This window comes from Leptidea sinapis, chromosome 1 (genome assembly GCF_905404315.1).
Source record: "Leptidea sinapis chromosome 1, ilLepSina1.1, whole genome shotgun sequence".
Classification (NCBI taxonomy): domain Eukaryota; kingdom Metazoa; phylum Arthropoda; class Insecta; order Lepidoptera; family Pieridae; genus Leptidea; species Leptidea sinapis.
The window spans coordinates 31,404,659-31,432,386 of NC_066265.1; the positions used below are offsets into that span (position 1 = coordinate 31,404,659).

Consider the following 27,728-nt stretch of genomic DNA (forward strand, 5'->3'; position numbering starts at 1 on the left):
AACCAGCAACCTCTACCTAAGTAGTCAGGGTCACTAACCATTCGAGTATATGGTATATGGGTCGTCGTAATGCCCCATAAAAGACTTACTAACTCGAGTGAACCGAGTAGATACAAAACAGGTCACTCATTCATGAATTCTTTTGTAACATCGTACAAGATTACACTTTATTTTTTAAATCAAATTAAAAGAAAAAAAACTATAATTATGTGTACGCTGCTGTGGTTAAATTTGTTATGACTGATCACACTCCAATAGTTAAGTCGAGCCGACTTTACTGAACGAGCGGGACATAGACAAGCGTGACTATGATGGAAATGTAAATCCTGATAATATAAAAGAGTGACAATGAATTTCTTGCTTCTTCTTCTCATTAGCTCAACCCTTTACGAGGTAGCGGTAGATTCAATAAGAAAAATTTTTTTGGACATTCATAAGTGTCATTTCCTTGACCTACATGAATAAAGTTATTTTGATTGATTGATTGATTTAATATGCTTATAACTGACAGCCCCTGTGGAGGGCCTCCATGGTGGCAGTGGAATCTGCTGCGCATGTACTTCTGCATTGTCCAGGTGTAGCGACTTACCGGTCTCAACAGCTTGGTACCCCAAACACTCCCGGAAGTCTTTAGGAAGGAGAGGAGGTTGCTAAGGTTTCTAGAGGAATTGGAGTGGCAGGAATAACATATATATTCCCACACATGCAAAATAGGCGCGCAGTCGTCAAGTTGCGGAGGTAAGCCCGGTTATAGACTTGATTTGATTTGATTTGATACCAAACCATACCATACTATACCAAACCATACTATAGACAAGCGTGACAGTCTCATTCAATAACCACATAACAGAGCTCTCCGCGCGTCATAAGTTTTAACTTCAAAAGTATCAGATTTAAAATGTTTTTTCAAAAACCACTAACAGTATTTATTAATGGAGAAATAGAGCGAGACATAATATGTTTTATGTGAAGCGGAAACCATAAACTAAACGCATTGTTAGAAATATCTTTTTCCGTGTCATTGATCGTTTTCGACATTTCGATAGAAATAACATGATAAACTAGCAGCCGTAAAGGAGGAGCGGCTGGCCGTTCTACATGGATTAGCCATTTTAATTATTTAGTCTAATCCAGACATCAAGTGGTGGGGATGATATCATAATTTGTGGCGTGTCTTGCGAAGCTGGAATTCGGCCTGAGGAATCAGGTTGAACAGCTCTTCGGAACACTCCCGTGATAAATGCGGTAAAAGACACACAATGAAGCGACGTCCTCACGCAACGCTATGTGATCCAGCTGTTCACAGAGCACTGAGTCCCCGAAAATTCGAACGGCTCTGCGTTGCACGCGGTCAAACAATTCGATGAATTATACTGGGGTTATATACCAGAAATGGCTAGACCTGCACTTTGTAAAGTGCTTTAATGTCGGCCGGCCAGTCTCTAATGACACAGGTTATACTTCACAGTATTAATCACTTTTAACCTAACATTAACATATGTGTAACAACAAAATTTTATGACGATACGTCACTCGAACGGTTAGCTCATATGGAAGAGTACTCGCACGGAAGAGGTCGTGGGCTCGAGTCCCAGATCGTAAATTAAAACAAATTGTTTTCAAATTTTAATTTAAACATTTGTTTACCATGTATGAAATAAAGTTTTATTTATTATAGTAAACAAGGAAACAACAAAATGCGCGTATATGTCGCGCGACAATTGAGCACAGTGTCTACTAATTACACTGTAATTACAACTAACGCTCATATTACATCAGGCGCTCTCTTTGTACTGTAACGAGCGTATAATTTGCTTTCATTTATTTTACATTTACAACAGAATGTGTTATTATTAGAATATTATACGCGGTCATTACAATTGTAAAATATTCCATGTAATATTGCAAGTTCTTTCCAAATTTTGATGGTGCCAGAAATAAATTCCATATGAAAGATGAAAGAACGAAGAAATCAGAAGACGAAAGAACCAGCAATGGAGGTAGCAAGTGATGTTTCAAAATTTCCTCTCTTCTATTAAAAATAAATAAATATTTATAAAAAATTACAAACTTTTAGTTTACATCACAAAGTGCTTAACGTGATAACCTCCTTTTATGACTTCGGGAAAAATGGCAATAGCGAGCAATGTTTGTTTTCGTTTTGTCTGTATTTATTATATTGCGTATCTTTGGGGACATAAACCGTGCATAAATGCATCTGTGTTTTCACAACGAGCAGAGCTCGACTTATCCCTACACTTCCTATATTCATATTCAAATTCATATATTTTATTTATCCAAAATAGGATATTGTCAATCACTTATTTAACGTTAAAATCTACCACTTATTCGAAAATATATCCCTCAGACCTGAGAAGAACAGGCGCAAGAAAATCAGAGGGCATTTTTTTGGAGTTTGGTCTGAGGTTGAGGCATAAATTGATTGTAGTTTCTTCTCGTTCAGAAAATTGTTTAAAACCTTATTTTGAATAGTAATATATGAATTTGAATTTAGTCTATGGGAAAGAAAACTGGGTTTATTTACCAAAAAAAGGTTGTAATTTATAAAAATTAATAACATTTTAAAGCCTAATTGATCGAAAGTTATCTGAAAGTTAAATATATCATCCAACAGTTCCCTGTAACAAATTGAGTTAAAACCATCTTTAAAACTTAAGTTCATACTATAGTGTTTGAAAACAGATCGGCAAACCGGATGTTGTTTCAACTTGTCCATTACACTTAGTAAAGTTAGTGGATAAGTAGTTTAAATTTCCGATTGTTTGGCATTTGATGTTTGGGTCCAAATGGATATAAATGGATCAACATTCATTGAAATATGTGATATATTTAACTTAAATTGGTAATTAATTTAACATTCATAAATTAAGATTACAAATTTTATTTGTATTTACACTCGGAAGTGACGGAAAAAATAACAAAATGAGAGAGCGACATCTTAAGTCAATTTCCTAATATATGCAAATATTGGGGTTGAGCAGGTTATCAACTGTAAAGTAGATCCTGTAGGTGGAGCGATGAACAAGACACATCAAGGTTTATGAACGATGCGGAACCCGAATTTGCGACCTCTTGGGATCCGTCCGAGCGCTATCACCAACTGAACTCATGAGACACGTAGAAGACTTGAACGGCATCGTTCATATATTTTGATTACAAATCTAATTTGTATAATAAATCCTTAGTAAATTGTTTAACCAACAACGTAATAGAACCTTCATATTAGTATTTGCATGTAGGGCCGTACAGATTACCGATATATATATTACTATAATTATTCATTAAATTTAGTTCTGATAAGATCTTCCATTTAATCCTGTATCTCTCTCTAGATGACGCATAGGCCTCAAACGATAACTCAGGAGTCATAGAGGGAGGGAAATTGTTTCCATGATGTATGCCCCTCTTAGTGTGATTCACGACTGGTATTGAGATGAAAACAAACTGATTTCATATTTTTTTAGGGTTCCATCGCCTAACATACAAAATTCCTGTCGTAAACACTTAAGTTGTAAGGGATTTTCCCTTATATTATATTAATGAATGAATACTTTATCTTATTTTTTTGTAGTTGTTAAATCCTTTTTTATCGATTTTTTTGCGTAGGTGCGTTTATCTAACACTTCAAATGAAAATTGTGTATACATACATTTAATATGTGTGTTTATGAATGTATGTATATATATCCTATAGTGTGTTAATTTATTGCCTTAAGATATAAATAAAATCTACACTTTTAGGTTACTTGGAAGAGAGTATAGTTAAATTGTGCTACCACACTTTTTATGTACAAATTGTAATATTATATTTTAGTGTATTAATGATTTTCATTCAATCGACAGAATTAACTTGAAAAGTTACGCTCAGCCACTTTTTTAAATTAAAAGTGATTGTTAAGACAGACCTAAATTGTTAGTTAGATTGAGAAAAAAAGCTTTTTCATAATTCGTTGATAGTACAGAATTGCTGGCGAAATTTTGCACGGAGCTCGATGTTCTTACCCCTCGAAGGCAACGCTAATGTTAAACTTTTTTTGTGCTTACAAATGTTACATTAAGAGGAACGTCTGTTGTGCGGCGCCTTTTTTTTATTTTGACTGAAATAGTCCAGGGCTTAAGCTCTATAAAGCCCACTGCATGTTGGTCAACCTTACACACAACCTTTGAATACCTTCGGTGGTGTTTTCTCATTATGTTTTCCTTCACCATAAGAACATCGAGAAAAAACTGAATGAGTTCGGAACTGAAAACACATTGATAGCCTCTGTGCTTCCGAAGCTCATCATGCCGGTCACGCAGTTACCAGTATCTCAATACAGTTATTGACAAGACTGAAACAAAAAATATCGACAAAATTATATAATAAATAATGACCAATTTTTCATACAGTGAATACAAGACTTTGAAATTAGTGGCTCGGAACCATAGAGACATTTGCTTATCTCCCCTTTTTTTTTAATTATAAGGACATGGCTGTTGTTGGAATTTGACAGCATTATGATATTCGGTTCCTTAAAGTAATCATATCAGGAAGACCGAGGTCTTTAATATAAGAGATTTATCACAAACATTTCTATAACTCGAGTAGAACCTTGTGGCTAAATGATTTAACAGTGCAGTTATAAAAAAGGCGTATGGGACAACACGACAGAAGTTAAAACTTCACCATAATTGAAAGACTTACTTTAAAGACTATTCTTTTCATATATATAAAACATGCACAAGAGTTTTAATCCACCTTTCTGAATAGTCCTCCAAACTCGTTATCGCATTGTGTAAGACCGCCTTAATCTGATTAAAATTACATTTTTTCAAGAGCCTCCGCCGGAACAAATTTGGAGCTGTTATAATTACACGTTAATGTTTAAATACAGGTGTTGCCCTAACCGTGTATTTAATAAACAACAAGGGGTAAACTCGTTAAACATGGGGCAACATTCATTTGTTTCCACTTGAATTATTCATTTGCAGTGCGTTTGGCGCAAGTTCGACATGAATATAACCATACATATACCATTCATAATTACGTCTTCGAATTCAACTTAATCAACCAGGGGTTTTATAGATATTTTGTAATAAATTTCAATAATGATCGGTGGAAAATGATAATGACAATAATATGTTATGGACAAAATACCTTAAAGGTTTAAAATCAAAAGGTTAGCGTTTATACAAAGCTTTGATGAGATTATGAATCATGGAATATTTGCTGAAAAAAAGGAGACTGATCTACTACTATTACTACAACTATAGGCCCAGGCTCTTCAAAATTATGGACGGCATAATGAACCGCCAGCTCTTGGTATACCCTCGGTCTAGACGAAGCCAAATCGCAGGACCCGTTTGTTCTCATGTTCCATACAGAAAACATTACCGCTTCATGTCAGTAAAAGGCGCCGCCATGATGTACTAACAGGTCTCCCACTGGTAAATGATGACAAATATGCAGCCGTTCCTCAAGAGATTCCTTTGATATTTCTTTGTAGAATGCACATTTGTAATGCGAGCTTGCTTAAAGCGAAATATTTTATTTCTACCGAAGAATGCAATGTCCTTTGTAAGCAAGAATAAATTGCCGACAGAGGTGGACTTGCATTTAATCTTGGACTCCACCGGTTGCATTATAAAACTTTTTAATTTTAATTTTTCTGATGTTGGTAAGATCGGCTTCACATGTTTTATTGCTATATCAGACGAAAGTATTGGAGGACTGAATTATTCAAAAATTACAACACGCATTGAGCTTGTGAATTTAACAAGGCGTAAGTATATACTGCTACTTTAACTGGTAGTTAATAATGAATAACGGAAAACAATAGTTAAAAAAAAATCACTTACCTTCAATCGGGGTGAAAAATGGAATCAGGACGTCATCTAGGCGAAGCGTTCTGTAAACACAGTTAGTGTTTTCTAAGAATGTACGAATGACGAAGAAGGGTCGACCAACGAAGGCCTTGTCGTTGTTTGTTTTCGTCGCGGCTGCTGACATCGTGTTGTAATTAGCAATGGAAAAACTGACACCTTCTAGGCTGTCGATGCTAATATCGTTTCAAGTTGTATAGATATATTTGCCATACAATATACATACTTAATAAATATTATTGAAATAATTACATGTGATTTACTATTCAACAGGATTTTTTTACTACTAAGTCATTTATGTCATCTTGTTGATCGTTTATGCGTAGAAATAATGCAAATGGCCGCCTGAGAAATAGGAAGTCGAGGAGAAGGGTTGAGTTACTTTTTATTACATTTTATTATCAGCAAGTTTTGTATTCTTTATTCAATTTTAAATGGTCATATTATATTCATTACATATTTTTTTAACGTAACATTATGTAAATTATGTGTAAATGATACCAAATTGGTGGTGCAGAGTCTGGCATGGTCCTTAGCGCCTAAACTATGTTTTGACTTTTGATACTTAACAGCGACATAGCACAGATAATATTTAGGTTAGAACAAACTGACAAAATGACTTTTGACATCTTGCGAGGGTCGTGTGTGTAGGAGGGACGTGTGGCGGGGGACGCGAGCAAAACCGTGTCGCTCTGAGCAAAGAGAAAAGAATGGTTAATCGAGATACTGTCAACGATTAGCTATATCTAAAATCGTAATAATATTCAAATATGCAAATCTGTTATCTGTCATGCTGTTAGGTACGTCTAATTAGTAAAATATCACCAAATATATTAAATTAAAGTCCACCACCACGTCTTCTGTCCGACTGCTCGCGATAAACTCAAAAACTACTGCACCGATTTTCATGTTATATCCACAAATAGATAGCGTGGTTCTCGAGGAAGTTTTAAGTATATAATTATTAAGTTTTTGTACACATTTAACATTAACAAAATTTGTTGGAGGTGTCCCAAAAAATAAGCCGTCTGGGAGCTTTCAACGAAAACACTGTCTAAACCCTTTCCAATGTAACAAAATAATGTACCTATAGTGAAATTGTGAAACTTATATAGGTCTACATAAAAGTCCGCGATGGCATATGTCTATGGATATATCTCTTAAGGATAACATACTTTATCCATTTTAATACTTAAAAAAATTGGCAATTTCAAGCGGTAATATAAAAGCTGTTTACACAAATACGATATTAATCCTTATCATGTTTTATTACTACTTATTATATATTCATTCAGAAATACGTTTTTGTTTCATTACTAACTCATTAACCTTGATTTGTTTACACATTACCGATGGCTTTAGACTACCTTATTCCCTAGGCTGCCATTTTTTTTTTCTGTTGACGGAACAGGATGTGTCAGGTCAGCTAGTGTAGAATAAAAACACAACATGTAATTTTTTTAAAGATAAATTAATTTACACCCTTCGAAGAGAACTTAAAAACCGCAAAACTCTTTTAATTAAACACATATTTTACATGTCACTTTCAATTTAATCCTCGACGTACAAAATGTTAGCAACTGTCTCAAGAAGCAGGTCAAAGTATACATAATTGATAAGAGCTCCCGGCTGAGTAATGAACTGAAAGAGATAGGGCGTTGAATGGCTCCTGCGGTGAATGACGGCGTTATCTCTTCGTTACATATGATGCCCTGGTACTTTTAGAAATGTTCTCAACAAAGTTGCTTCTTATTTTTCTTTATTTTTTACGACGGAGCGCAACTTCGCCATTTATTAATTGATTTACGATTAAGAAAAATTATTAAAATAGACGTTTTTTTGGCAGATGTCAATAAATAATTAATTAATTTAATATAATTAATAATAATTAGTTAATTTCTATATGAGTTGTTAGTCTACATGCAGAATGCACCTAATCTCCGACCGATGCACTGGGTTAATCGGCAACGTAAAAATCTGTTTAACGTAAAAATAAGACACGTGTTTCGCCTATACGCGAGGTATCGTCAGGAAATGTTGCCTCGCCGGCTTAGTTTAGGTGCATTCTGCACTATTGTAGACTAACAAATCTTAGCGGAATTAACACTAAAGATAACATTAAGATAGGTTAAGTTAGTTAGTTACTTTTGGTTACAAAGAAAATTTTTTCTCATTGAAAACAAATAGACTGACACATGAGAATGATAATATAAATAATAATAAAAATAATAATTGTAATAAATAATGTACATTGTGTCTCGATTGTAACCAGTATTTTGGCAACGTCGCTAAGATTAGAACTTGGCTAATCTTAGCGACGTTGCCAAACTTACACTTAAAAAGTAATCAAAGGACATAATAATCAATGAAAGTAAGATAGTGACATATTTTTCATTGATAAGTAGGTAAGTTTAATCATTCATAATTTGAAGCTCATAGTATGCAGCGTTGCCAATCTTCTCGTAAAGGTGTGTGACATTGATATTTGATAATTATTTTGAAAGAAAGAAAAGAAACGATAAAAAAAACATAATTAAAAAAAAAGTGAGCCGTCATGGGACGCCTGGCACATGTGAAACATCGAAATTATTTTGTACAAGTAGCTAATAGGCACAAAGTACAAATTATGACAGGAACTAAATATGGCATGATAAAAAAATACAATATTACGAATTTTCTCCAGAAAGTGATGTAATACTCTTATTGTTATATATAATTGTTAAAATAATTATGTAAGTTCTGTTTTACGACAATAAACAGAACTTTTGAAATTTGGGTTATAATAAGGCCAAATTTTAATAATGTAGGTACTAGATTAGAATCACTGTTTAAGCATTTACTCAACAAATGAAAATAAAGTAATTATTAGTATTACAATGTAAAAATAATTATGTAAGTTCTATTTTACCACAATAAACAGAACTTTTGAAATTCGAAGTTACCACAAGAGAATTAATAGTACAAATTAATACGTATAGATGGCGGTAACAATAATATAGCGTGGCGACGCGTCGCCATGGCCTGTATCGCCACGCCAACAATCAGGTTTACCCTCCGCCTATAGATGTTTCACATCAAAAATATACACCATTTCATTCTAGTAGACGGCCTAGTTAATACCTTAGATGTATAAGTTGTATAAGTGCAAACATAAGCACTAAAGAAGGAAAATGTCATCTGTTATGCATTCGCAAGCGGAACTTAAATATTTTAGTCCATTATATTTTAGATTATAGTAATATTAAGAATAAAGTGAGTCATACATCTTTGTGCCGTTTGGTGTCGAGACACTTGGCCCGTGGGGCCCAGAGGCGCGGAGAATGTTCAAAATACTGTCTTCGCGCCTCAATAAGGCTATTGGAAGCCCCAGCGCTGGCAGCTATTTCGGTCAACGGATCAGCCTTGCTATCCAACGCGGTAATGCTGCCAGTATTCTTGGTACGCTTCCACGTAATGATAGTTTTAATTTTATGTAGTCGTAGTATTGTAAATATAGTTATAAGATTTGTTTTGTTTGAATAAGAGTATGTAAAGAATAAAGTTATTTTAAATCAATCCCTTCCCATACATATTATAGCTAGAAGTTATATACCAAGTTTGGTGTGTTAGTAAAATTTCATTTGCTATGAAAAATAATAATTTAAAACGAACCTTCGAATCGTACGTAAATTTTCACTCCTCCGTCATTGCGAATTCTCACTAATAATCAAGTCGCAATGCGCTATAATCTTTTGTCAGTTCATTTTCATATCAATAGATGGCACCATAGGGCACAATAGGGGACCTTTTAAAATTACCGGTTTTGGTTTGTACAGGAATTTCACTGAAGAGCTTTTACGCAGAGCTTTTAGCCAACAAAGCCTTTCACAATCGTGGACGGAACTCGGCAGTGCCTAAGCCGACCGGAAGTGATGGCAATTTGCATGCATTTCTAAAATATGCATGACATGCCAATTTGTCCGCAGCCAGTTTTCGAGTTAATATGCAAAATTATTTCAGTTTAGTAATGTTTATATCTAATATATAGATATAGGACTTAATCCGGTGCGAGTGTTTATAGTGTTAAATGAGTATTAAAAAAACCGGTCGCGACGTTAATATTCTAATTACTTAAGTAAAAAGTACAATAAGAGCTATGCAACTTTCTTTCTTAATCTGTTATCTGCGTATATTTTTTCATTTCTTTAGTTTTTCTTTATTTTAAGTAATGCAAAGTAACGAATAAAAACAAATATTTTTCTTTATTTATTAATATAAATTTGTGATATAAAATTGTGAATTATAAATGCCAAAAAAATAATTTTCAATAAATTACCCACATGTTTGATCTCATTGAAATCTGTCCATTGCTAGTCCAATTCAATAAGTAGTTAGTTACTGCGAAGAAATTTGTTGGCTGAAATATGGAAATAGGATGTAACGCTTTTTCGTTACGTAACATTTCACTTTATTATACTGTGCTGTAAGTCGCGTAAAAAAACTTCGTTGCAAAACGAATTCTTTACGTTTAGAAGAATAGTTGTTTCTTTCCATGTTGCAAAGAGAAAGTTTCCATTATTTCAACCTTACTTCATCACATCAAAATGCATCTAACTGTCCGAGGAAGGATCTATAGATTTTTATGAAAATTTTTACAGTAATGCCAAATAATATAGTCAGTCTTTTAAAACTACAAAGTTTAGTTTATTTCTTTGTTATGGCCGGATCTTTATATTAGTACGGAACCGTCGGTTTGCAAGTTAAATTCTTACTTAATTTTATTTTGTTTGGGTAGCTTACAGCAACATTTACAAATCAGTCACGTAACTGTAGAAAGAATCTGTAGAAAATAGAAATTTGTCTATCTATAGATTTAGAATAAAAACACTTGTACATTTTTTTTATGGGAAAGGAGGACAAACAAGCGTACGTGTCACCTGTTATTAGGTGATCACCGCCGCCCAAATTCTATTGCAATACCAGAGGAATCACAGGAGCGTTGCCGGCCTTGAAGGAAGGTGTACGCGCTTTTTTTTTGAAGGTACCCGTCGTCCGTACATGTCGTATCGTCCCGGAAACACCTCACAAGGAAATTCATTCCACAGCTTTGTAGTACGTGGAAGAAAGCTCCTTGAAAACCGCACTGTGGAGGACCGCCACACATCCAGATGAATGATGGAGATGGAATTTGGCGGCAGGAATCAGGTAAACAGCTCTTCGGAACACTCCCCATGATAAATGCGGTAGAGGACACACAATAAAGCGATATCTCTACGCAACGCCAAGTGATCCAGCAGTTCACAGAGCACTGACAATTCTAGCTGCTCTGCGTTGCACGCGGTCAAATGGATCGAGCTGATACTGGAGTGCGCCAGACCAGACATGACAGCATACTCCATGTGTGGCCGGATCTGCGTTCACATTTAACTAACCTAAAGATCTCCTAAAACAATTTGCGAACGCACTTAACATGCATTTTATACTACCACTAAGAATATCAAATCGGCTATCACAATTATTCATATTGAACGGTTTGGTGACACGTGGTATGTAACTGTTTATTCTATATTGAGTCTATGTCTATCTATCTATCCTCATCTTGTATCTATCTACGTGTCTTGCGTTTCTTTTAAATTTTTCTGACTTGACATCGTCGTTCTTTAGACTAAACTGTTTGTTGTCATCTGCCATAACTCGTGTACAGAATCAATATCTTGTAAGTGAGCCCGCCTGATCGCGGCGCCGCTCTGTCGCCTTCATCTATCTGAGGAGCTGATATATCACAATACTTCACATCCTTCAATCAACTGTTAACACGAAATTTCGTTAAGTGCTCGTGTGTGTATACGTATAAATATATGAATAAAAATGTAAACTTATATGTTATATGAAAATAATAGTAACAATCATATTACGTAGGCATATGTATTTACAGTGTTACAGTGATCTTAGGTTTAAATAACTTTATTCTCATTATGGCGACACTAAATGCCAGCGACCATGAGCGATATGAGTTCACGGCTGCCGGCCCACCATCTATGTAACAAAGCCAATATTTTCAAAATTCTTGCATGGAAAACAGTTTATATGCTTACAATCCTCGTTATTCACTACTAATCTGAATAAATGAACCTACACAAAAAAGTAGTAGAAGAAGTACCAAAAAAATGCGTCACGCCATGCCAAAAAACTTGTTTAACTTCAAAGAAAAGTGGTAGTTCAAAAAGGCTCGACAGTGTTAACTATAACCAACAGCAAGCATTAGCAACCTACAAATAAGACTTAAGGATATGTGTAACAGCATTAAGTAGTGTTCACAGCTCGAAATGCTATACTTTCACCACAAAACTTGTCTAAAAACACCATGTTTACGTGTTTTCTGCTTACTCTTCGCCTTAAGACCTATTGTCACTTACACGAGTAATTAACATTTTAACAATTAAAGTAGGTACTTACAAACAATGATTTTGGTAGGTACATAATGCAATACAATGTTAGGCTAATAGATAAGACATAAAACAACCCACATATGTTATATTTTTCTTTTCGTTGTGTTTCATAATTATTGAGTATATGCCTTTGAAGGCTTGCTTTAAAAGAGGTCAATGTTTGGCATTTCTTATTTCTCTTATCTTATGCCAGAATATTTACTCTTGTGGTCTGTTTCTATGTCTGTTCGTTTGATAATTTAACTAATTTTCAAAACGCCCAACTTTTGACGCTCAGTGCCGACCGGTCATCTATGTGAAATGATATTGCAATTTTGTTCATGCTATATGAATCCTATTAATCTGTAAAATATATATTTTATGTTAAGGAACTATTTATAGTTATATTTACGTTATTGGCAAGCATTTACAAGTGGATTTTGAAATAGCATAAATATGTTTTATTACTATTGCTTTTGAAAAGTAAACGTAAACCAAAAAATAAATGTTGCGTAAGCCTTAACGATAATATAAATACCATCGGCAAGCACAGACGGATAACAAATTGACCAACCATGACATTGGGGCGTCACATCCGGTGAAATGAAAAATGGCGTCTGGTGCATTTCCCGCGCACGTGCCCCGCTGATAATGGGTTTACCTTGCATTTTATGGTGTTTGCAAGCCTCATTGTTTTTTGATGTCGACCAATTTATCTTGATTACGTTGACAAGGTTTTTCACAATTTTAAAAGATTCTTTTTATTGTTTTACGAAATTCTCGCCCAAATTTACTAAACAAAAACAAAAATACTAAATTTAATAAATTATCAATTTGGTACCTTATAAAATAGGTTGAGTGGTTTACTGATAATATTGTTTAATATTTTCATAATAATAATAGCAATAGATGTTGCATGATAAGTTTCGATATGAAGTGAAATTTAATCGGAGACAATTGACAGACCTATATACATCAATTCAAAAGCACTGTTATTAATATGTTATGTTATTAAAGTGATAACCCTCACGTCTAGGATTAATACACAAATAAAATTTGAAAAAAAAAATTTATGAACGATGTGGGACTCGAACCCACGACTTCCGGCCTTCCGTGCCGAGAGTTGAACAAAGCAAACAAGATTTTATTACGACTGTTCGAGTACGGTTGGCTCAGTTGGTTAGAGCACCGGCACGGAACTGTTATTAATCACTAAAATACATTTTTTTTTATGGAATAATATGGAACAAACGAGCGTACAGGTCACCTGTTGTTAAGTGATCACCGCCGCCCACAATCTCTTGCAACACCAGAGGAATCACAGGATTGCCGGCCCTTGAGGAAGGTGTGCGCGCTTTTTTTTAAGGTACCCATGTCGTATCGTCCCGGAAACACCGCACAAGGAAGTTCATTCCACAGCTTTGTAGTACGTGGAAGAAAGCTCCGTAAACAATAAATAATAGATATAATTCAAATTTAAATATCTTATTAATATTATTAGCTTTATATATATTGTATATATAAACGCCGGTAAAATCAGGAGCTAGTAAAATTATCTTAATTAATTGTCAGTCAAAAAGTTAAAATGTTTTCGCATTGTTTTCGCTTAACATTTTGACAAGGGTTTGATTAGGATACGATGGCTGTATTTATTACGATCTAACATCAGTTTTAACTTATTATAAATCGAAAGCTTTATCGAAGTAAGACTGTTCAGAAATATTTATTTCTTAACTAAACGAAATTATATATCTTTTTAAGGTTTAAGTCATTTTATCTTGTATTTAATAATACCATTTGTTTCGTATTATACAGATTGTTACAAAAACTAGTGATAAGGGGATTTCTAGACTCCTAGAGGGAGAACATACATAGGGCTACCACCATTTATGTGCAGCGATTTTTCATAGTTTTTGAGTTATGCCTTTTTAATTTTTATGAAAAATTCAGACCCACAAAAGTAACCTTCACGGACATAAATATTTTTTTTATTAAAATAAGGGATGAAACGAGCAGGACGTTCAGGTGATGGTAATTGGTACGCCCTGCACATTACAATGCAGTGCCGCTCAAGCACGCCTGCACATTACAAAACCCAAAAATTGTGAGGGGCACTACAACTGCGCTCGTCTTGAGACATAAGATGTTAAGTCTCATTTGCCCAGTAATTTTACTAGCTACGGCGCCCTTCTGGCATCCGGTGCAATGGTCCCACTGGTGTTTTTGTGATAAATGCTTGATTTTTTTTAATAAATTGAATAGCATGCGTTGCATACATAAAAACAATTATAATCCGATCTGATATCATTACATCATAAAAATAAAGATTTAAGGATGTATCTTTGTAAGTTTCCTATCGTACGAACTGCCTTCCTCTATTCCTACAAATCCTCTGGGACACCAATCGATTATGCTTCTTCTTCTTCGTCGTTACACTCTCGACAGAGCGTTAGTGGTCATCACGAAGTGAAATCTTTTAAGGCAGATGTGATTCGCCCCACAAGTATTCGCCAATTTTCCCTGCTGGCCAGTCTGGTGCACTCGTTCAATGGACCGCCCACAGCAGACTTAATTTGGTCGATCCTTTTCATCCCTCATAAAGTGGCCTTCCATCCCATATCCATTTCAAAGTGCGTATTGTTTTCTCTAATTTGAATTTAGTCTTTTCTTTTATATTCAAATCTCATTTTGTCTTTGCGCTTGATATTAACCCCTTATCGTTCTGTTGAATTTTGGCAATCTTTTAACATGCTAAGTGGACTTTGGGCAGGTTAGAAGTTAGGCAGGCATCAATAATCTATAATTAAATACTCACAAAAAAGTGACCATATTGTGTTACACGTTAACTATTATATTGTTATTTGTGTATTTTCATCGCGTTTACCACACATACGGCGTAATGTATTACACAACACAAGTGACGATCGCACACAATTTCGCACAGGAAGCGTTGATTGAGTTGTCGCGAGATAGGCGTGGCGGCCGGCGTCGCATTGTTCGTTCTGACACTTTTCACATAGTTGCTTTAACACGATCGATAAATTCAATGTTTCCATGTATTGGTTTCTCGTTGATTAATTTATGCTTTTCTACTGGCATTAGAAACCGGCATGGAAAAGGAGGACAAACGAGCGCACGGGTCACCTGGTGTTAAGTGATCATCGTCGCCCACATTCTCTTGCAACTCCAGTAGAATCACAGGAGTGTTGCCGGCCTTAAAGGAAAGGTTACGCGCTTTTTTTGAAGGTACCCATGTCGTGTCATCCCGGAAACACCGCACAAGGAAGCTCATTCCACAGCTTTGTAGTACGTGGAAGAAAGCTCCTGGAAAACCGCAATGTGGAGGACCGCCACACATCTAGACGGTGGGGCTGATATTCTAATTTGTGGCGTGTCGTGCGAAGGTGGAATTCGGCGGCAGGAATCAGGTGAAACAGCTCTTCGGAACACTCCCCGAGATAAATGCGGTAGAAGACACACAATGAAGCGACGCCTCAACGCTACGCCAAGTGATCCAGCCGTTCGTGCCGTGTTAATGACACCCAGCTTCTTCGAAGCCAATCTGGCTTTACCCTCCAGATGACCGCGAAATTGGCAATTGCTCGAAATTTCGAGACCCAGTCTACCGATACGAGGCGAGGCTTTAAGGGAAGTGTTGTCGGAGAGCAGAGATACGACAAATGGTTTTATTAGTGGTAAACGAGCAAACTTGAGTCTTCAGGGGGTTAAATTAGACAAGGTTCAATTTATCTCATTCCGCAACCTTCTCAACAGAGGACTCGATAGAAGACACAAGTTTCTCCCGGCACTGGTCGACCATTTCCCGAGAGAGAGATGAAATACTTAGTTAAACATAAATAAATATAAATAAACATCCTTGACTCATACAATTACATACAAATACTCATACAATACATTGAGGAAACAAACCTCCATACGTAAATGTTTGGACCTACCGGGATTCGACCCCGGGACCTCAAGTTCAGTGGGAAGGGTCACTAACCACTGGGCTATATTGGTCGTAATTGTAGTAGTCTTAACACATTATATAAAATACTGAAACTGTTAATATAGATTATAAAGGACGGCAATGAGTTCGTTATCACTTCATCTCATTAATTGTAATACCATAAATGAATTTCCTTTCTTTCTTTTAACTTGTTGATATTTCTGTTATTTTTAATACTAATATAGTCTTCTAATATATTTCAATTTATATTTCTTTTTTATGAAAATAAGGGACGAGACGAGCAGGCCGATTAGCTGATTGGTAATTGATACGCCCTATCCATTACAATGCAGTGCCGCTCAGGATTCTTGAAAAACACAAAAACTCTGAGCGGCACTACAATTGCGCTCGTCACCTTGAGACATAAGATGTTAAGTCTCATATTTGCCCAGTAATTTCACTGGCTACGGCGCCCTACAGACCGAAACACATTAAAGTTTACACATTACTGCTTCAAGGCAGAAATAGGCGTCGTTTTGGTACCCATAATATAGCCGGCATCCTGTGCAAAGAAGCCTCCCACTGGTGTATATGTGTATATGACGTGGAAAAAAGTTAATCGTAATTAGACGTGCACTGGTCTAGCACTGAACTTAGCTGTAAGTTTTTCTAATATTTTGTAAAAAGTAATTCTACCAGGAAGACCAGCAGACCAAGCCTACAGAGATATTTCTCGTAAGTAATTAGTCTAACTCTGGTGTTGGTATAAGTTACAACGAATACATAATATTCGAACGTCTAGGCTGGCCACATGAAATCTGTGTTCCTTTCATCACAAATTTGTCCAGGAAATTCCCATACAATTGCCTTGAATTTATCTCGAATGCAGTCCAACGTTAAGTGACCGTATATCATATGAAAGCCTGCAATTTTCCTGCGCACTACGCCCTGCTCATTTTAAATGTTCATATAATTTACATGCTGTATGCTTGTTAAGTTGTCTAGACGCTAAGATGAGCTTGCAGACGACTTAACAAAGGCATTTTCAAAAATCGGTACACATTAACCTTCTGATTTGAATATAATAATATTAAGATTGAAGCACTTTTTTTACACAAATTATTTTACCCCTAGGCATAGCCTATGGGTACTAGACAACGATATATTTAGTATATTGTATATTTTTATTGTAAAGAGCGCAAAAAAAGAATGCTGGGAGAGTTTCTTGCGCCGCTTCTTCTCTCTCAGAGCACCATTTGTTTCCGAAGCGGTAGTAGTATCTAGTAGTTATTAGAAATGACATCAAAAAGAATTCTAAAGGAATCAATTTTGAGAAAATAAATGCCTTTTATGCCTTTTAATACAATATACTTATTTAGACATATGTATTAATATATAAACATCCATGACTCGGAAACAAACTTCCATTTTTAACATATAAATTTTTGCACCTACCGGGATTCGAACCCCTAGCTCAGTAGGTAGGGTCACTAACCACTGGGCTTTATAAGTAGTCGAATATATACTTAACCATAGGTTTATTTTACAAAATACCATTAACTCGTTACATTACGTATAAATCAATTTTGTTTCAGTTCCAAACATTAGGCCGCGTGGGAAATTTAAAAATAACCTACAAATTTCTAAATTATTTTTATAAATGAAGCTAATTGTATTATATATAATATATAGAAATTACATTTTCCGTTCACTTCTACACTTCTGTTCTTTTATTAAAAATTCAAATGTTTTCATTGAGCACTGACTGTTGAGCTCGTAGCAATTAAACTAATCTCCATCGAAAGTCTTAAGTTCTCATTGCTCTATCAAACCAAATATATTTTACCGTCGCATTTGATAAGTACTAAAATATATTTGTACTAGTAGACCCGGCAGACGTTGTTCTGTACATAATAAATAAAACACTGTTTTTTTATGAATTTGTCAATAATATTTTATAACAAAAATATTTCGTTAAATATGCTCCCTGTAGTGATAGTTAAATTGTTTCACAGCAGAACTGTCAAACTGTACGTTAATAAATTCTCTCACACAAAATATGCCCATAGAAACAAATATTGGAAATTAAAATAATTATGAGTCCCAAATCCAAATAAAAACTATCCTATCCCTCAAGTTGGACTAAACTGCACTCCATGAAGTAACCCCCATTTAAATTCGTTCATTAATTTAGAATTCCATCGCGGACAAACAACGTGTCACGTAATTTATATATATATAAGACTAGCTGACCCAGCAAACGTTGTATTGCCGATATTAAAATTGCGATACAAAAGTAACTGTTGATCGTAGATGGGTGAAAATTTTAAGTTTTATGTATTTTTTAATGCTGATTCATAATCAAACAAATTTAAAAAAAAAATGTCACAAAAATAAAAAAAAAAGAATTTGGCGTGGACCACCCTTAACATTTATGGGGATGAAAAATAGATGTTGTTCCGATTCTCAGACCTACCCAATATGCACTCAAAATTTCATGAGAATCGGTCAAGCCGTTTCGAAGGAGTTTAACTACAAACACCGCGACATGAGAATTTTATATATTAGATTAAATCAAGTTCATAAAATCGAACAATAAAGTGTCATTTCTATGTTGCCAATACTAATAAAAGGTACGTTTAAACGCAGGGCTGTTTTAAGCGTCATAAATTGAGGCCCGTCAATAGTTGCGTGTCGGAATCTGTTCCCCACGATCGTGTTCGTTTATGTGACGGTTTTTATTTTACGATCGTACCTTCGTGTTTGTAGAGTGACTGGAAATAAGCTATAATATAACAGGAATGTGTTGTGTTGTGTAGAGACGTCTCTTCTTTGTAGATAGAGCAACTTCACAGTCATAAAAAAAAATCTAAAAAGTAAAGTAAATAATTGAAATTTTCAAAAAAACAAATAATATGTTTCGGGCATGGACTTGTAAAAAAATAAGGACTCCGTGTCACCTTACATAACAGTGTAGCACCACAACGAGCCGATTAACGTGTAAATATATAGCCCCACGCACACACTTACACTACTACAGGCCGATAGGCGGCCATTATGAGAATTGTCATCGCCTGTGTCAGATCAGTGTGCGTCTCAATAAAATATTTTAAAATTCGTGCGTTGTGAAAAAGTGTAAAAACGATACTATATAAATAATTGTGGTCATATATAATAATCATATTATTTAAGGGAGAAAAAATTGTGTAACTAGTATCCCCCGTAACCGCACACACACTAGCATAACGGCGCTTCACTTGCTAATATCACGGCGCGGAGTCCTTCTTTTTTTACACGTCCGTGGTTTCGGAAACAAAATTTTCATCACCCTTTCGTGGTCGTACAAGTAGGCCCCGAAGTAGGCGTCAGTACTTACGCTAGCGCGCGGCTACTAGATTTCTAACAGGGCGTTCCGAAATGATATTATGGAAAAATGATTTATTTTGGTTAATTATGTATTTGTCACAAATACCAATTCCGTTGCATTGCAAAAGAAAAATAATGAAAGTGTATTATGCTAGATGTTCTTTAATGTTCAAAAAAATGTAAATGGGTCTAGAATAAAAGCGCAAGATTTAATACAAGGTGTAAAGTTTTTATAAATATATATAAATAATAAGGATATGGGATTATTTTGACATAGACGAAGAAGGTTGCAATTTAGGTACAAATTCAAATATTTTTATTCAATAATAGGATTCAGAATCACTTATTGAACGTCAAAAACTACAACCTATTCAAAATAGACTGACTCAGACCTGAGATGAAGGTGCGCAAGAAATTCAGCGGGCTTTTTTTGAATAAAAATATGAATTACAATGTAATATCGTACATTCATCATATCATATAAACATTTATAATTAAAGAGCCAGAGGGTGTAAATAAAAAAACGAGCCTAGTCTTCATAATTTAGATGGACATACCTATATAATGTTTTCTTATCAGATGTGAATTTTTTTTTATTATTAAATAGTTTAATCGACCTGATTCTTTTGAGGCAGAATTTGATCATATAAGATTTAAAAACTGTGTAAGTACCTACTTAGCTAGGCTATTCGTAACAGATAAGTGTAGAAAATTAATTAAGGCTATTTATCAATTTATGGAGGGACTTCTTGTTAGGGTTCCGTAGCCAAATGGCAAAAAACGGAACCCTTAAAGATTCGTCATTCATTCATTCATTCATCTATCTGACTGTCCGTCCGTATGTCACAGCCACTTTTTTCCGAAACTATAAGAAGTATACTGTTGATACTTGGTAAGTAGATGTATTCTGTGAGCTGCATTAAGATTTTGCAAACTTCCACCGAAAATTGGTTTGAACGAGATCTAGTAAGTAGTTTTTTTTAATACACTATTATTAAAACATCGATCAAAGTTAAAACGAACTACAAGAACTTTTATATTATGTTACTTGCTGCTACGGAACCCTATATGGACGAGTCCGACTCGCACTTTCGCTTTTTTACAAACAATTAAAGATCATGTTGCTTAGCAATAATATGGCGTTGTACTGTTGTATTAATCATTAAAATCATTAATTTTTTTGGATTTAATAATAACCCCCTAATTATTAACCCTCATAATATTAGTGTGTGTGTGGGCAAGTCGGTCGCGAAAGACCTCGTAGGACATTCGTAGACCAAATTGGGGACGTTTTGAAAAAAGTTAGGTCCGAAGCACCCGGAACCGGCGAGTTATATGAAAAGTGTAATGAATGTAGCGCATGATATAAGGATAGAACTTAGAGGAATGTGGCATTCTGTTGTCTCTGCCTACCCTGGCGTGAGTGTATTTTATGTAAGTAATTTAAGTGTAGATGAGTATTTAATTTGATTTCTATACAATTTTTTATGTTTTTAAAGTGATAACCCTCACTTATAGGAATAATTTGCAGAAGATTTGCAGAGCGACATCTCAAGTCAATTTCCTATTCTGCAATTATTTGGGTTGAGCAGGTTATCAACTGTAAAGTAGATCCTGTAGATGAAGCCACAACTTGAGAGTTGAACAAAGCATACAAGATTTTATGACGATACGTCACTCGAACGGTTAGCTCGATTGGGAGAGCACGGAACGCGAGACGTCTTGGCTTCGAGTACCGCATCGTTCATAAAAATTTTGTTTACAAATTTTTATGTGGATTTATATAAGAATAAGTAACGGGATGAGCAAGATGATCGTGATGCGATTTTGATACGATTTGTCCAAAAAAAATGCAGCGCCGCTCAGGATTCTTGATAACCCAAAATTCTGAACCGCATCGCAATTGCTCTCATCACTAAGATGTTAAGCACCCTATCCAAAGAAGCCTACAACTAATATATTTCTATATGTTTCAATTTCAAATTATTTTTCTTAAATTATTAATTAGATAATCAAAATTATAAATAGAAAAGTCTTGCTTAAAAGCAGGTAAGCCTGAATTTCAGAGCTGACATAGAAACTAAATAATCACAAACATAAAAAGGTATAAATTAATCTTTAGTTTATTTTCAAAAACAATGGATTTCTATTTAAGCAATATTAATATAGAAACCCAAACGTATTTATCACTGTATTGTCGTTTAACTTTTAACCTTCGCACAACCTCTGACAATAGATTTAACATAAGGCTTACTTCGTGAACGCCGCGTAATACCTTCATACATCAAATAAGATAATGGTACTTAGTAAACTTAGCCCACGGTCTTAGCGACACACTGCCATTGAAGGGTTAACTTTAGTTGAATATTTGAGGCGTTTTAGTAATGTTTTGTCAATTTTATACTTTTGTATGAAATTTTTATAAAATATATCTTCCTTTATTATAAAATTAACTCATCCATATTAATATTTAATAACAATAACAATAATAAAATATATTTTTTTAAATAATATAATATATTATTTTTGCCTCTTCTTAAAAAAAGATAATCGCATTTTTTGTTCTTTATTCATAAAGTAATATTAATAATTATAATTGTGTACATACTTAATCTGGTAATTTTGCTCTGACTAATAGCACTTCCTTGATTGATTTAAGCTGACTTTACCAGTCTAGCGGGATAGGTCAGTTTTATTAAAAAAATAATTCACATCTACTTATTTTAAGTTGGTTCAAAATCTTCAAAATCTTATATGTTATATTGTATTACTTAGGTAACCTGAGAGTAAGAAACCAGTGGGAGGCTCCTTTGCACAGTATGCCGGCTAGATTATGGTAACCACAACGGCAACCATACGGCGCCTATTTCTGCCGTAAAGCAATTATGTGAAAGCATTATTGTAGGTCTGAAGTGCGCCGTAGCTATTGAAATTACTGGGCAAATAAGACTTAACATCTTATGTCTCAAGGTGACGAGCGCAGTTGTAGTGCCCCTCAGAATTTTTGGGTTTTTCAAGAATCCTGAGCGGCACGGCATTGTAATGGGCAGGGCGTTACCATCAGCTGAACGTAGTGCTCGTCTAGTCCCTTATTGTCATAAAAAAGAGTAAGCAACCACACTTGTAAAACACACACATCATATTTAAAGTAAGTTATTCAAAGGGCTTATCATTTAACATTAAAATCATTTTATTATAAAAATGATCTATCACAATGTTTGCTTTTCGTATCTTAAATAGCATCGCTGGTCCCGACCCTGTTTGAAACTATTTAAATAGATTGACTAAACTCACAGCGTAAGTGATAGATGGCTTCCATCAAGGTTTAGTGCAATTAGAATTGGGAAGATAACTGATAGGAACGAACCATTATTTTTAATGATTCATGCTCTTGAAGTTTATAACTTAAAATATCAGTCAAGTGTGCTTCGGACGCTAAGGATTCCGTACCATTGAGTAAGATATAACATTATGCACTCTCGAAGTTCTTTTGTAAAAGAAGCTCAATTCAACGAAAAAAAAGAACATTTATAAAGGGGAGTGTTCCGAAGTTGTATGACCTAATTCCTTTCGCGGAATCCTAATTTCGCACGACACGCCACAATCAAGTATATCGGTCTCACCATCTGGATGTGTAGCGTTTTTTAACGGTGCGTGATTTCAAGGATCTATCTGCCACATGCCAATCTATAGAAAGAGCTACCTTGGGCAGAGTTTCCAGGACGATACGACATAATATATCTTGCGCCGCTTCTTCACTCTCAGAGCGCCATTTGTTTTCGAAGCGGTAGTAGTATCTAGTATATTACAAATGATATCAAAAAGATTTTGAGAAAATAAATGCCTTTATACACGGACTTTCCAGATAAGCTCGTTCATCTTCCTATGGGTAGCTTTTAACAGTTTGTGTATATTATTTAATTCGGAGTGTAAACGTGAACAAAACCATTAGTGTGAAACTAAAGTGGCAGTAGACAGTGCATGTAGCTCGATGGATGGATTATCGTTAGGATAGTGAAGCTGTGGTCGTCTTTCAGCTAAAGTGATACCAATACCCGATTAGTTACCGTTAAAGGTCGTAAAAAACTGAAAAGCATAGCTTCGCCCTTACAATATATATCTACGTACACTTTTATATTTGTTCCTGGTTTATCGTCTTGACTTGTGAAGCTACAATTCAAAGATTGTCACATTTATGGAAATGTTATTTTGCTTAGTAGCAGGTGGTTCACCTGCTCGTTCTGTCAATCTCTTATTATCTTTTGCCACAAGTTGACGTCGCTTGATAAGATACAAGATCCAAAATATAAATATATCCTGACTGATATTTAAGATAATGACGTTTTCCGTCAGCTTATTGATAACAGTTGAGATCATACAATAATTCCAGTTTCTAAATCAGTTTCTAACCATGACTGCTCTGAGTGGCCACGAAGAACCGACAGTGAGACAAAGGTTTAAAAAGTCTGTTAAAAATGTTTGTAGTGTAAAAACTGTGAAAAAAGTGGTACCGATCATAGGATGGCTGCCGCAATACAATTGCACGACTCTTTTTCAAGATATAATTGCTGGAATTACCGTCGGTCTAACTGCTATACCTCAAGGGATCGCATATGCAGTGATTGCGGGTCTATCTCCTGAATATGGCCTCTACTCTGGATTGATGGGAGGTTTTGTTTATTTATTCTTTGGAAGCTGCAAAACTGTCACAGTTGGGCCAACAGCAATAATGGCAGCGATGGTCGCGAGGTACGTGTCCGGGTATTCTGCCGACTTTGCTGTACTCGCCTGTTTTTTGGCTGGAATAGTAGAGCTGTGTATGGGCATACTCAATCTTGGATTTTTAGTGGATTTCATATCTATTCCAGTGATTAGTGGATTTACAACGGCAGCTGCTCTTCAGATAGCATCTGCGCAGCTGAAATCTTTATTCGGACTCGAAGGCCCTTCTGGAAACCTTTTCGCAGAATCAGTATATAATTTTATAATAAATATTAAAACAATGACACTTTGGAATACATTGCTCGGATTTTTTACTATTTTTGCCTTGATGGCTTTAAAAAGACTCGGTGAAGGATGTTCACGCAATGATGGCAATGTAAAAAAACTTAGGTGGTTCATATCCCTAGGAAGAAATGCAATCGTCGTTATAATTGGTATTTTGATAGCTTATATTACGAAAATGGTGACAAATGAAGAACCTTTTAAATTGATAGGTGATATTGGAAGCGGTTTACCCACACCTCATTGGCCTCCGTTCAGCACAGTTGTTGGAAATGAAACGTACTACTTTGCTGATATGATGACAGTCTTTGGATTTCGGTCCATTGTCATACCTTTTGTGGCCATTCTGGAATCTATAGCGATTGCCAAAGCATTTTCTTTTGGTGTGCCCGTAGATGCTACTCAGGAAATGATTGCCGTCGGTTTGTGCAATATCATCGGATCATTCATGAGAAGTATGCCTATCACGGGATCTTTTACGAGAACAGCTTTAAATCATGCATCTGGAGTTCAAACACCCGCTGGTGGTGTATTCAAAGGACTAGTTATTATTTTAGCATTAAGCTTACTAACATCAACATTTTACTTTATTCCCAAGGCTTCATTAGCAGGGCTTATCATAACAGCTATGTTTTCTATGATCGACTTTTCAATATTAGGTCGACTATGGATAAATAGTAAAAAGGAGCTTCTTATATTACTATCGACCATCATTGTATGTTTGACGATGGGGTTAGAATATGGTATAGTAACAGGAATATTACTTGACGCTCTTGTGCTTTTGTTTAACAATGCACGACCTTCTATTAATGTTAACATCTTAAAAGTCGGAAAGCTAGACTTAATAGTTTTACCACTCCACCATCACGTTTCTTACTGCGCATCTGAACATATACGAAAAGCTGTTTTGCGTGCATCACAAAACACTTTGATTGACTCAGTAATAATTATTGATGCTACAAATCTGATGAGCATGGATTCAACGGTAGCATCGAATCTTATGTCAGCTGTTAGTGATTTGGAGAAGAAGTCGTTCCAAGTGCTAATGTTCAATTTCAATGCAAGCCTGAAGAAAATATGTTTAGATATTAATCCAAAATATGCTGATAAATTTGTGTCTGCAGCACACGTTACAGAAGTAATGGATGCTTACGGGACATCGGTGTGATTTTTTATATTTTTTAAGTTTCTTCACTGATTGAGCTAATTCCTCCTAAACCACGCAACAGGTTTTGATACGGTTATGATCTGTAAGGTTCTATTTTTGGAGCGTTGTTTTATATAACAAAACATAATTAAGTGTTTATGTAAGTAGAAAAAAAATTATTTTGCAACCAATCCCGAAAATTTTACAACATTACTTTCCATACGAAAGCTTAAGACATACAAGAATAAAATTCTTAATAGAGAATTGCAGGTGTTCTAAAAGAAAATCTAAATTATCTAATTAATTAATAAAAATTAAGCTGCAGTCGGTATGAGTTGCAAGATCAAGAACAATAAAAGAAATATTTTAGGTTTATGTTAGGTCAGTTTCATCATAGTTAAGTCAGTGGTTACAGAACGCATAGGGAACAATCATACAAATATTTAGTTTTATTTATAAGGAAAGATTAAATCCGCGCAAAGCCGAGATGGATCGCTCATATATATTTATAATGAATGGATTCTATCAAACATCCTATAGCAGAGGGTAGGGCACAAAACATTTTGTACCACATATTACTAGTTAAATAAATGATTATTATTATTATTATTTAATGTAAGCACTCAGTGTAAAAATTATTACTAATTCACTATTTATTTCAACAATTTAAGTAAAATGTATGGATGCCTCGAATGTGTTTATTTTGTAATAAAAGATTTTTATATTTGTGTCTTTTTCGTTTTATTTTACTTTTATTATTAAATGGATTCTACAAAACATTTGTAAGAAAAGCTCAGCATTATTATTATGAATCACTATTTATTTATATAAAAAATGTGTGGATACGCCAAAAACAAAAAAAAATAATTGTTTTTATGTCTCACTCGTTTTATTTACTTCTTTATTATTTATTTAAGTCAAATCAAAAGATGCCAAAAACCCACTGAAGTAAAGACAGTGATCTGCACATAATATCAAATAGTAATTATTATAGAGGGTATCGACGTGCTACACAAGGCCTTCATTTTTGTACAAAAAACAGTTCCTAATGAAATATTATCAAATTGTTTCATTTGAAGAGACTAAAAGGAAAAGTTTTGAAACATATTTTAATAAATAGAGTTAGATCTACTAATATAATAAATGTGAGTGTAAGTTTGTTTGTTACGCTTTCAAGCGTAAACCACCGAACCGATATTGATAAAATTTAGTACAGAGATAGACTTGAACTTGAAAAAGGACATAGGCTACCTTTAATTGCAAAAAAATAAATGAAATAGGGGATTTTGTATAGAAAAACGCCACTATCGAAGACAAAACCATGAAACTTTGTATTTAGGCACTTGATAAGAAGTAATTTGTTCGAGCATTTTTGAAACTTTGACCTACATGGGGATGAAATCGGAGATTAAAGTTCACAGGGAAGTACTGTTAAAGTCAGTCGCTGAAGAGCGCTGCCAGCAGCGGAAAAAGCAGTTTTTAAGTGTATTATATTTGTGTGTATAAAAGTATCCCAAAAAAATTAAAGAAAAAATGCCCAAAGTAACTATTAAATGTGGACGAAATCGCGGGTTAAAGCTAGTAAGTTGCTAGTAAATTGATAAGTCAGCGCTTTTCAAAATCGATATTGATCTTGAGTCTAGAGTTTCAAATTAGGTGTGAAAGTCATTTTACTTTCTAAACCTGACACAAACACACCCCGAATTTAACGTAAGTTTTGCAAAAACCCTTTCAACAGGACTATCTGCATGCTTGGTATTACAATTCGGGATTATAGACTTTACTGTCCACAGTTATGTTACAGTTTTGTTCAGCAAATGCTGGGTAAAGTTAGGTCGGGTAATGTGGAGGGAATATGCGTGGTCACGCACCCCTACATCACGTTCTTATCGGCCCAAACCGGGGTCGAACCCACTGCCCTATCATATGACTACAGAAGCGACGATAATATCATGGTAAAATGTGTAGAAAGA

At 34.9% G+C, this 27,728-nt stretch overlaps 1 protein-coding gene across 1 annotated transcript; it reads left to right on the forward strand.

Annotated features, from left to right (window-relative positions):
* Positions 1-24,015: 24,015 nt before the first annotated feature.
* On the forward strand, positions 24,016-26,485 carry LOC126965071 (sodium-independent sulfate anion transporter-like). Its single transcript, XM_050808525.1, has one exon. The coding sequence runs from the start codon at positions 24,016-24,018 to the stop codon at positions 25,774-25,776; it is 1,761 nt and encodes a 586-aa protein (XP_050664482.1). The 3' UTR covers positions 25,777-26,485.
* The last annotated feature ends 1,243 nt before the right edge of the window (positions 26,486-27,728 follow it).